Source organism: Thalassophryne amazonica, chromosome 18 (genome assembly GCF_902500255.1).
Source record: "Thalassophryne amazonica chromosome 18, fThaAma1.1, whole genome shotgun sequence".
Taxonomy (NCBI): domain Eukaryota; kingdom Metazoa; phylum Chordata; class Actinopteri; order Batrachoidiformes; family Batrachoididae; genus Thalassophryne; species Thalassophryne amazonica.
The window spans coordinates 55,033,387-55,045,557 of NC_047120.1; the positions used below are offsets into that span (position 1 = coordinate 55,033,387).

Consider the following 12,171-nt stretch of genomic DNA (forward strand, 5'->3'; position numbering starts at 1 on the left):
TTGTTCATTTTCCATCATCGATATAAACAGAAGTTTTTTATTACTAACAGCTGTCAGTCATGTGACATTTTTATGACGTGTTAAACAATAATGCAGTGGATTTCAAATTTTGTGCGATCTGTGCAAAGCCACACGATGTATGAAACAGATACATGCCTAGGTTTGGCTAACATCCAAAATGACAAAGAGGGACGAGCCTCATTGATCAAATTAAATGTCCCAATTTTTGCTACCTTTTTTTTTTTTAATAAAATCACTAGTATTTGATTTATTGAGGGTGTCATTATTATTCATTTATTTATTTATTTTCCATAGCTGTTTTATTGTGTTTTCCCCTCTTGCTTTTTTAGGTGGGGTGGCAAGGAGGAGGCACAAAATAAAACTTTTAAAATTACTAAAATAATATTAAAGAGCTACAGAATGGGTTGTTTCATTAGTTTAGAATTTATGCAGCTCCCAGTTTGATAGAAATCTGATCAAAAGCTGTTACTCTTGTGATAATGTTACTTTGTTACGGATAATAATGATGTGTCTTTGCTTTTCAGATATCATGAAATCAAAAAGTAATCCTGACTTCATGAAAAAAGAACAGTCGACTACAACCGAGCCAATCAGAGGCGTAAGGTCAAAGGTGAGGGGTGCAATTTAAGTCTTTACTTTGCTCAAATGCGAGGTTTTTGTGTCTGTTTGAGCAAAGCTGTTTCACTTGAACATTAATGTAATCCGCATTGTATACTGTATTAAATTTTCTGCAGACGGAAAAAATCATTCAATATTTCACAATAATCTACCAGATAAAAACATGATGGTCGCTTTAAATTAGACAAAGAAATAAAAGAATGGACAAAAATGTACCATTTTTAGTCTAAATAAGTAAAGACGATTTGCTATTTGTTGAAAGCATTAAAAAGTAAAGTCTAGATTTAAATTCTTCTATCCAATGTGACTGTCTTAATATCAATAAGCAGATGAATCCAGAATAAGCACAGACTCTACAGGAGGCCAACGTCATCTTCACCTTATAAACCGGCACAGTGAGACTGCAGGACTCAAGCGACACTTGAGGCTCAATAAATCCCAGAAGATACGGCAGTTCACAACAATTTAGTTTTTTTTTATCTCAGCAACAAAACCTTATTTGTTCGTGGTATGAAGGAAGGTGAACACTGTAGTAATTTAATTAAATTTCCTCTTATTTTGGTCTTGACTCCAGCAAACATGTCATTTGGTGAATTCTTAAATTGTAATGAAACGATTCTGAAAGAGATAAAAAGCATGAATCCATTTCTCAACATCAGCTGTAGACACGATCGATCTAATCATTACAGTGTTACGCAAGTGACAGTACGTTTCTCGTCACCTCTCCAACGTGCAGGTCAAAAGACACAGTCCAGAAATTATCACAGAAAGACTTTTAACCCTCACTGTGTTAAATCGCACAATCAGCCAGTGATAGCTTGAAATATATAATCAACCTTCCAACAGGCCTAATAACAGTCTTTAAGGCCCGTTCACACATAACACGATTGAAGGAGGAATCGCATGCCACTCGTAAAAAATCTGAGCCGCCTCAAACGCCTCGTACAGCTGTTGCCAGAACCATTCGCACACATCAGTGGCTGAAAGACAGCGAGTGTCCGTTCGACCCCTCTCTCGCTAGGTGTCGGCCAGATTCCAGGTGTCACACATGAACATCCAACACCGCTTGCTCCTGGCATGAGAGTAGAGAGCAGCTGACCACATTCGAGCTGTCTGTGTATATTGTCTAAGTGCAACACGAGTGTGACCTTGCAATATATGGGTGTGACTGTGCCTAACTCCGCCCCCTTATTTAAGCGCCTGCATATGATAACATGCGGGGTGCAGGTGGTGTATGCCCACGCTAAAGCCTGACTTCAGGGTTAATCCTGCAGTGTTCCAACATTTGCTGTCTGGAGAGAATCTTGTCTTGTAAGTTTATTTGTCTGTTTTGTCCGTCAGTCTGTCATGGAACAGGTCTCATGGGATAGCTGACACTCCCACTGTGGGGTGACTCTCCCCCCCTCCCAACCCCCACTCCAAGATGTGCTGTAGGTATAGCATGACATAGATGAAGCATGCCTTACCCCGACCCTGCATGACCTCCCTTCTCCTCACCTGCACCTCCATCAACAGCCCATTGGAGTGTTCAGTGTCACAGGCGGGAGTTCAAAATTAATTATCTCACATGCACACACACAAGGTTTTTAGTCACATTTCAGACAATTTGCACACTTTGGAGGCATCAGACTGATCTGGTATTTCTTACACCAGTAAATTTAGATCAGCAGCACCGGGTGAAGTGTTTCTCATATAAAGAGGAATCAAAACTTATTTATTTTTAATGCATCATGTTGTTCCAACATCTCTTAATGTATTTTGTCTGTTTTTTATTTTCTTTTGTTTGTTTGTTTGGATTTGTTGTGGATTTTTGTGTGTGTGTGTGTGTGTGTGTGTGTGTGTGTGTGTGTGTGTGTGTGTGTGTGTGTGTGTGTGTGTGTGTGTGTGTGTGTGTGTGTGTGTGTGTGTGTGTGTGTGTGTGTGCGTGCGTGTGTGTGTGCAGTTACTTTGTCCAATTTGCATGCCGATATTGCAGCATAACCACGTTTTCTTCCGTCGGAGCAGAATAACGTGTGGGATTAACTGCTGCCTGTTTACATTTGAGCTGGTTGCCTTTGTGTCGATGCTTTTCTCTGCCAGTTGCCAGTATGTGTTTAATATGAACCACCTCTCTCTTTCCCTTCACAGAGCCTTAAAGAGGGACTCACGGTGCAGGAGCGCATGAAGCTTTTTGAGGCAAAAGATTCCAAAATGATCTGAAGAGCAAGAATCTTCCTCTCTCGTTTTGTTTTTTTTTTTTTTGTTTTGTTTTTTTGGTCATCTTCAGCTGAGGTTTAGGTATTCTAACTGAGGTCACGTCCAAACTTGGACCTGTTGTTTTTACGCTTCTCATAAATAGTTGTATTTTACTTTAAAAATTTCACTAATTGTGCAGAAATGTGTCAAATAAGCTGTGAGGTATAAGTGACACTTTTTTTTTTTAAGATATCTTCTAAAATGCCAAAAACACACATAAACACACATTAGGAATAATATATAAACCCCATATGAACTTAATATCTGCTGTATTTTGCTATTGTTACATTTTCTATATCTAATAATTTTTCTGTACATAACTACTGGATGAAGAGTTTATTGTTTGCTGTCGTTTGTTGGAGTATCTGCTGTACTTTAAGTATGGTTCGAGTGATAGTTGTACACAATGTGATGTTAACTTGCTAATGTGTGCATTTTTGTAAAATTGAGTGCGTGTGTGATTTTTGGGGGGGAGCGTGGGGTGGGGGGTTGCACTTATCACTTGACTACTTGAGTAAGCTTTTTATTTTTTCATCTATAATGGTTGTAGTGACTTTAAGCCAATTATTGCAGTGCAACCAAACATTTTCGTGAACAGCCGTGATTGTTCGTGATACTGGATTTTTTTATAAAGGTATATTAAATGACGAGTTTGTGTTCGCGCAGTTTTGACTTTGGTGTGAGAACATTTCGTAATGACCGGCGGTACTATTTAGGACTCTGCATGACTGTACAGAATAATATCACGTTGCCTGTTTTCCCTGCATTATGCTAAAGCATGACACTTTTTAATACTAATAAGCTTCGCTTAGCAAGTCCGACTGTTGAGGTGTTGACATTGAAATATTTTACTGTAAGCAGACGTCTCCAAGCACTTGGCCCGACCCTTGACCTCTCACTGAAATCTAGTTGTGCCTCAACAGAGTGAAGAATACACACATCCATGAAACCTGTGCAGCTATGAATACACACTGTATAGTATTCACACTACACTTTGTACATATATATATATAAAATGTCACAAGTACAATGTGTTTTAAAGATATATGTGCTGAGTAGCGTAATATACAAAATATATATGAATATTTTTTATTTTGAATGTATAATGTCAAATAAATGTTTTGAAATCTTGATTTTTTTTTTTTTTTTTTTCATTTTCTGACTTTTGTACCTGTTCCCACTAGGGGGCACCACAGCAGATCATCTGTCTATCTCTCACCCTGTCATCTGCTTCGGTCACACCACCCACCTGCGTGTCTTCCTTCACCACATCCATAAACCTCTTCTTCTGGTGTGTCCATCCTCAGCATCCTTTTCCAGATATAACCCGAATCCTTGTCTTGTCTCTTCAGTTTGTCTGCAAACCGTCCTGCCTGCGCTGTCCCTCTGTCTTCATTTCTAATCCTATGATCCTTGTCGCTCCCAAGGGAAATTGCAGCATCTTCAACTCTGCTTGCTTTTTGTTTGCACAACGTCTCTGTAACACATGGCCAGTCTCTCTATGGTCTTACAGTAGTGTTCAGAATAATGGTAGTGCTATGTGACTAAAAAGATTAATCCAGGTTTTAAGTATATTTCTTATTGTTACATGGGAAACAAGGTACCAGTAGATTCAGTAGATTCTCACAAATCCAACAAGACCAAGCATTCATGATATGCACACTCTTAAGGCTATGAAATTGGGCTATTAGTAAAAAAAAAAAAGTAGAAAAGGGGGTGTTCACAATAATAGTAGTGTGGCATTCAGTCAGTGGGTTCATCAATTTTGTGGAACAAACAGGTGTGAATCAGGTGTCCCCTATTTAAGGATGAAGCCAGCACCTGTTGAACATGCTTTTCTCTTTGAAAGCCTGAGGAAAATGGGACGTTCAAGACATTGTTCAGAAGAACAGCGTAGTTTGATTAAAAAGTTGATTAGAGAGGGGAAAACTTATATGCAGGTGCAAAACATTAAAGGCTGTCCATCTACAATGATCTCCAATGCTTTAAAATGGACAAAAGACCAGAGACGCGTGGAAGAAAATGGAAAACAACCATCAAAATGGATAGAAGAATAACCAGAATGGCAAAGGCTCACCCATTGATCAGCTCCAGGATGATCAAAGACAGCTAATTTATTTGCAAGAATCCCCCGCAAAGTCCCTCTGTTAAATAAAAGACATGTGCAGAAGAGGTTACAATTTGCCAAAGAACACATCAGCTGGCCTAAAGAGAAATGGAGGAATATTTTGTGGACTGATGAGAGTAAAATTGTTCTTTTTGGGTCCAAGGGCCACAGACAGTTTGTGAGACGACCCCGCGCAGATGTGAAGAAATCATGAAAAACTGGTTATACAAGTAAATACTAGTTTAGTGATTCACAGGATTGCTAAAAAAGCAGTTTGAACATATAGTTTTGAGTTTGTAGCGTCAACAGCAGATGCTACTATTATTATGAACACCCCCTTTTCTATTTTTTTTTTTTTTTTTTTTTTACTAATAGCCCAATTTCATAACCTTAAGAGAGTGCATATCATGAATGCTTGGTCTTGTTGGATTTGTGAGAATCTACTGAATCTACTGGTACCTTGTTTCCCATGTAACAATAAGAAATATACTTAAAACCTGGATTAATCTTTTTAGTCACATAGCACTACTATTATTCTCAACACTGCTGTATAAACATTCCCTTTAACTCTTGCAAATGTTTTGGCACAAATCACTCCTGCCACCTTTCTCCACCCACTCCAACCTGCCTGCCTTTTTTCTTAACATCTCTACCACACTCTCCAACTTTCATTCTCCTTCTTTCCAGAGTGTATCTCCACCTCTCCACGTTGGCCTCAACCTGCTCTCTACTCTCCCTGTGGATCACAATATCATCTTCAAACATCACAGTCCATGGAGACTCCTGTCTGATGTCGTACCTCAACCTAAAAACAAGAAAGAGCTCATAGCCGATGACACAAACCCACCTCCATCTTAAACACATCCATCATTCCTACTGCACATCTCTGTCCTCATGAGCATCCTGCACCACCATCACATAATCTGCCACCCCTGACTTCCTCATTCAGTACCACAACTTCTCTCTCAGCATTCTGGAATAAGAATACACAGTAAACGGAAAAACACAAAACACACAGCCATTATTGTGCATTAAATGTATAGTCAGGTCAGTAATTCTGTAATTGGACGGTGTGGCTTTATCTACCGTCACGGGTCAAGTTCAAATGAAAATATTGGCTTGTAGTGTAGATTGTTTGCTTCAATTCAAGGGGTTTAACTAAATCAGTGCATTAACCATTTAGAAGTACACACCATTTGTACATTTTCACAGCCCGTAAGTAATTGCAGAAACTAAATTTAACCAGAATGACTTTTTGACCTCTTTATTTTTAGATCTTTGCTGCTCTAATGAACTGTAAAATAGCCTGAAAAAGTGGTAAGGCAAAAGAAGCTGAATGGGTTAAACTCAGGCAAATCAAATGACCAAAGGCATTAATGCCGACAGTCTTAACTTTCCATAAATTTAGTCAAAATCTTGAAAAAAATTTTTTTAACGTGACCTCAGTTAAGACGGCCCATTTTTAATGTCACCTCAGTGTTCTTCATCACTATGCTGGCAGGGCAGATGTCTCTGTTGGAAGCACAATCCAAGTCTTGACACACCCACACGTCCCATCAGCTGCACTGCGTCCTTGCAGGAAATGAATGCATCAGTTTAATTTGAACACCACTGCACCTCATTCACATGTTTAGGCCTGAGGACAAGCTGCAGGCACAGCGCACGAAGTGGCTTCTTCATTATTTATGGTAACCTATTAAGAAATTTGTCAATCCAAATTTAGGCCTTAAAACACCAAGTTTTTTTTTTTTTTTCTGTTACACCAATAAAATGTTCTAACTCTACCTATGCTTCAAAAAAGTTAACTTTTAAATACATTCAGTACAGTGCACAATACACTGGTGCATTAAAGTGTTATTTTAATCAAATGAGAGAACGCACAATACACTCAATCATTTTTTATATCTCATTTCATTCAACCTATGGATGAATGAAAAAAATATTTTCGAGAAGTAATGTGAGCACTCGACCTGTTTTCTGCCTTTACATGGACTTTTCCTGCATCTTCGTCTCTGTGTGCGCTTCACTCGTCTTAAAGTATTGATTGGATTGATACGAACAATCTTACACCACAAAGGTACAGTTCAATTTTCCTCATAATATTAATGTTTATACATGATCAAATAAGCAACAACTTGCAGACCAAAGTAAAACATTATTGCTGAGCCACCAGAGGGCGCTCTTAGTCAAATTGTAGTACAGCAGAGATTTAAACTAAAAACCTTCAGGAATACTGAAAGCTCGCCTCGTATGAACAAATCGGCATTAAGCTAGAAAAGACTTCATGTTCCAAACTTTACTGATTATTGTACGTAAATAACAGTTTAAAAAAAAAATTAGAATATGCCTAGTATGATAAAGAATAAAATGATGGGCAATAAAGGTTATAAAGGTCAGACCTGCACAATGACCTCTTCAGACTGAGCTTTTGCTGTGGCTCTCCTGGTCGTGGCAGCTGAACTTTTGTCACTGTGGTGACTGTGCCAGGGGACATGGGGCTGGACCGGCACCCGCTGCACATCCTGCAGGCAAACAGGTACGGGGCTCTATAAGTGCATGTGACCTTTATGTGGTGACGGGGGGACCTGTTTCATCCAGAAGACAGGTGCAGGTGGCCCTGCAGATCACAGTTTAGCTTAAGGAGCTGCTTCACCTTTAGCGAGGCTACAAAACGACGTCAGAGCAGATAAAAACTCACAATGATCCTGCAGGACTGTTAGATTGTGTTTGGGTGACCAGCGTTCACAGCAGGTGACCTCGAAGTTTCCTGGTCAATACATACAGCATATGTACTATCTCATATATATATAATATACACTCATCATGTCATTTGTTTATTGTGCTTTTATTCATCTTGCTTTCCCTGAATTCATTTATTTTAAAGAATGCCATTCGTCCTCACTTGCATTTCATTTATTCACAGGAATACAGCGTGTATCACATAATTTCATTTTCATTAAATGAAATGATGCAAGTCGACATATCATCCATATAAAACCATAAACCTATTTACTTACAGTGATTCTTACATTATTTACAAAATGACTTCAGAGGATTGTCTTTACATTATTTTTTTAACGGCTGCATTATTCTAATTATGTTCATGGAGATTTAAGTGCTGCTCGCTCACAGTAACAGTCCCCAAACTCATCACTAAGCAGTTGTTTTTTTCCCCACTTATTTTGTCCATCGTTCTCAGTTTCTCTTTTAAGGTGCTAAATATTTGCGAGTTCTCTTGCAGCCAGTGGAAATCAGACATGCCAATGATGAAGACACTCGTATGACTTGCGTAGCTAAATTCATACTGAGGTTAGTTGTCTGTCGCAGTCAAAGGGCTCGGGGGACACTGGGTTTCTAGTTGTATGGATGGCGGTCTTTTAGGCATTTTGGTGGAAGAGGCAATGTCTGTGAACACCACTGACCGACCGTCAGGGCAGAGCAGCACGCTGGAGTCGGCCTCACACTTAGTTGTTCTGCTCGGCCATAACGTCTCGGATGGACTGGGCCTCATGGCGAGGCTACCAGAAGGCAGAACCTGTGTGTTCACCACCGATGCCCCCATCTGACTCATCTTGATCAGCATGTCTAGCGACTGCTTCCGACTCTCCAGTGAAGCCTTCATGGCCTTCCTCTCACTCTCGTCGTCCTCTTCCTTTTTCTCCTCCACCTCGTCGTCCTCCTCCTCTGTCTCGGTTGCATTGTCTTTAAGAGCGCCCTCCTCTCTCTGGTCGTCATGAGCGACCAAATGTGTTGCATCCCTCTTGACCGACAAGTCGAGAGGTCCGTCGCTTTGGTGTGCCGTCCGCTCCAGGGCCTGGTGGATGTGGGAAAGCTTGCTGCGGATTTTGCTCAAATGTTCCCAGAGGTGTCGCTGGGCAGGGAGGTCTTCCTTCTCCAAGTGGGAGATTTTTCGCTCAGCTTCCTGGTACTCCTGCAAGGCTTTGGAGAGGTCGCTGAGGAGAGCAGCCACTGATTCTGAAGCTCCGTCCCGTGTTGTCCAAGCTGTAGGTGAGGTGTGGGTACCAAGTCCACTGCAGGCAGAGACAGAGGATGTCTCACTGTTGAGACTGGTGAGAGAATTGACGCACCTCGGTTCTGTAGTTCGACTCTGAAGTTGTGCATCCTGTAAACTAAAGACGGAAAGAATTTAAGAGCATTCAAGATTACAACAAAACACAATACCTTTACATTTGCAACACAACCAAGAAGGATGTTACAAAAAAGTGTAGAAAATCTCTTCCTGTTGCTGCACCTTAAAGCACAAGAAAGAGATTCTTACTTGTTATGGAAGAGAATCTTGTCTGCTGCCATGTTTAGAGCTGATGCATTCTGAATGTTCTGCAGAAGGTCCAAAGTGAAGCCCATAGCTGGTTTCTTCTCCATAGGTGCCTCATTGCTCTCCAGTCGGGCTCCTGTTCTCTTGAGGATCCAACTCTGTTTACTTTCCTTGGTTGTAGTCTGCAATTTCTCCCCGAGCCTGAAGCCGTGGTCAGGTGACTCTCTCTGAGGTGACACCCAGCCAGCAGGAGACACTGCCATGCTTCTCGGCTGCAAAGTGGGCACCTTCCACAGACCGACTTTGGGCTTGAAGCCAGGCAGAGGATGATTAACCTCTTGACTGTCTGTGGGAGTCTTGAGGTTCTTGCTGGCGTTGCTCTGGGTGGAAGCCGGCCCGAAGGTGTGCTCGCACAGGAAAGGGTAGTAGAAGCGATGTGGGATGAGAGTTCTGTCTGGGGGGCTGTGCACACTGGAGGCTGGGTGCATCAGCTGAGCAGCTGATGTGAGGAAGGGTAGCTCGGCGAGCTGTGTGTGGCTCTGTGCGGTGACACCAGCGGCAGCAGGTGGTATAGCTGAGCTCATGTAGGAGAACAGGCCGGGGCTGATGGGATAACCCATCCCAAGGACTGACAGGTTGAGTCCGGTGGGATCCTGGTATTCCACCAGGTTTGGTGGAGGAGGGTAACAAGGGATTGAACTCGCCATTTGTGGCTGAGTTCCTTCCACCTTGGCTTTAGTGTGACTCGATGCAAGAAGCCGCCACTGCTCCGACAGCAGCCCCGGAGCCGTCAGACACGCTTTGGACAGCTTATAGTGCTTCAGTTGGTTCTCCACCTCCACTGATTGTGCTCGTAGCAGCTGGTCTTCTAGGGAGAGCAGGTCAGCCATCAGAAGCTCAGATTCTGGTTGTTTCCCTTTCTTCGCGGTGCTTTCTGCAGCACCCCTGCTGCCGGTACTCTCTTTTGTCTGCCCGTTAACCTCGGCACCCGCTGCTCGTCCTCCCTCCTCCTCATCTTCTCCTCCGTGGCTTTCCCTCTCCTCTCCTTTCTCCTCTAGTGTCCTCCGCTGCCTTGGCCCCTCATCAGTCCTTGTTACTTGATCTGGTTCATCTTTCCCGCTGGCAAGGAAGCCGTGCATTTGCTGGAATGGTCGCAGATGGTCCGGGTGCAGGATGTTACCCTTTTTATAAGGCCAGTCTGACTCGATGAGCAGAGAAAGGGAGTTCTTGCACAGGCTGTACTTCATGTGGTTGTACAGATGAGACTTCTCCATGCAGGTGAAGGGGCATTGGAAGCATTTGTAGTTGTATGGTTTGCCCCATGGCCGAGGAATATAGTGCGGCTTTTTGGGCTTACGCTCTTTGTGTTTGCTGGCAGATGTCACTTTACAAATGTCGTCCTTGGACATGTTTGGAAAGAAAATTAGTCTTAATATGGTAAATAATGCAATTGCAGTGGAGTGCTGGTAAATATTTAGATTTTTAAGCTTCTGTGCCAGGGTACATTTGCTGAGATTGGAGGGGTTTTTTTTTTTTGTCAGGTTTGAAGATGGGTCAATGTGACAAAATGCATTCTGAAACCTGTAAAGAAAAAAAGTTTTTCATGAATAAAGTTAAGATATTTCATCAACTGTTCTCTGTGGTTCAGCAAAAGGAGACTGCAGAAAAAGTTGTGCATGCACTGAAGGGTGTTCTGTATCATTATGCACACGTGTATTATATGAGTGCCTAAGCTGACAGTTGCCAATAACCTGACTGCAGGGAGGCCCAAACACTTTGTTCTGACTGTACCTGCCACTACTCATTAGTTCCAGTGTGGTACCAAGCGCTGGCAGTGCGCAGGGCTGTGGGGAAAACATACCATCACCAGGGAATCTGCACCTGTGTGGGGGGCCTCATGCACAGGCCAAATTCAGTTTGAGGATGAAACCTCGAAGGCCGGCCACAGATGCCGTCGTTGAGGGTTTTTGTGGTTGAAGCCCGGTTCCTAATGAGAAGCTGGCATCGCGCCTACAGGGCGTCATTAGTGCCAGGACTGGGATCTGGGTCAGGATGGGGTGCATACAATCAACTGCTCTCCTGCACTCTTATTTTTACCTGCACGTGTATGTGTACATGAACGGACACCAAGAGGTTAACTTACATTTCTTAGAAATTTAAGCAGCACTGCAAGCAAAAGAGTTTTTTAAAAAAAAGTCTTCAATTATAAATGTCAAACCTCTCTCCACCAAAACTGTAATATTTACTGCTATATTTATTATATTAAAAGCTTTTCTTATTTTAAATCTGCAACTGGTGCATGCAGATTTCATACGGGGAAAAATTCTGTTTTCTCTATTTGATAATAATGAAAAACTTGTTTGATACTTCTTGCCGTAACACACTAAAATAAAACCCCTAGAAACAGATCTGTTTTTTAAATTCTCATCAGTTAAGTCATAAAAACGTGTGATCTTTTTACACTTTGAGCCAAGCCGTGAGGCGAACCCTGCAGTGAAATGAGATGTGAGGAACGCACTCTTCAATTTAAACGCTTCAAGGCTTTTATTTTGTTTTTCTGGGGGGTTATTCAAAGATAAAAGCCTGTGTGATGCTTAAGGTTGATGCAGAGGTATATTAAGCTTCAAAAACCTTTTTTTTTCTCTCGTTTTTCATCACAAATGTTTAAAGTTTATTGGTTGACATGGTGGGCCACCTCATCTGAAATACAGCGAGCCTACGCCGGACGGCGGACCCGTTTCCGTCTGAGCTCCCACTTACAGCTTCAAAATCATCCCGTTAGTGTCAGACTGTTTGATTGGTTCACTCGTCCAGCCCCGAGGCCTTTGACCTCAGCTTTGAGCTCATAATGGAGCCTAACAGCTGCTGTTTCAAACCAATCAATAAAAATCATTTTTACAGTAGTTTCTTTTTT

General features: G+C 41.8%; 2 protein-coding genes across 2 annotated transcripts in view; one reads left to right on the plus strand and one right to left on the minus strand.

Moving 5' to 3' along the window:
• LOC117530605 overlaps window positions 1-4,007 on the plus strand; it is a 125,540-nt gene extending 121,533 nt beyond the window's left edge. The window contains 2 exon segments of the mRNA XM_034193491.1: window positions 546-631; window positions 2,767-4,007. Coding sequence (XP_034049382.1) covers window positions 546-631; window positions 2,767-2,838 — 158 coding nt within the window. The 3' untranslated portion in view covers window positions 2,839-4,007.
• Window positions 4,008-8,216: 4,209 nt separating this feature from the next.
• On the minus strand, window positions 8,217-10,680 carry prr35 (proline rich 35). Its single transcript, XM_034193588.1, has 2 exons — window positions 9,261-10,680; window positions 8,217-9,111 (listed from the first exon to the last, which is right to left on the minus strand). Exons 1-2 carry the CDS (start codon window positions 10,664-10,666, stop codon window positions 8,292-8,294), a joined length of 2,226 nt encoding a protein of 741 aa, XP_034049479.1. The 5' UTR covers window positions 10,667-10,680; the 3' UTR covers window positions 8,217-8,291.
• Window positions 10,681-12,171: the final 1,491 nt, after the last annotated feature.

Excerpts from the sequence above, each read along its gene's own strand:
- prr35 (XM_034193588.1), bottom strand. The coding sequence starts at position 10,666 with ATGTCCAAGGACGACATTTGTAAAGTGACATCTGCCAGCAAACACAAA. Across the intron at positions 9,112-9,260 it reads AAGATTCTCTTCCATAACAA|TTTACAGGATGCACAACTTC; the intron begins GTAAGAATCTCT and ends TTCCGTCTTTAG.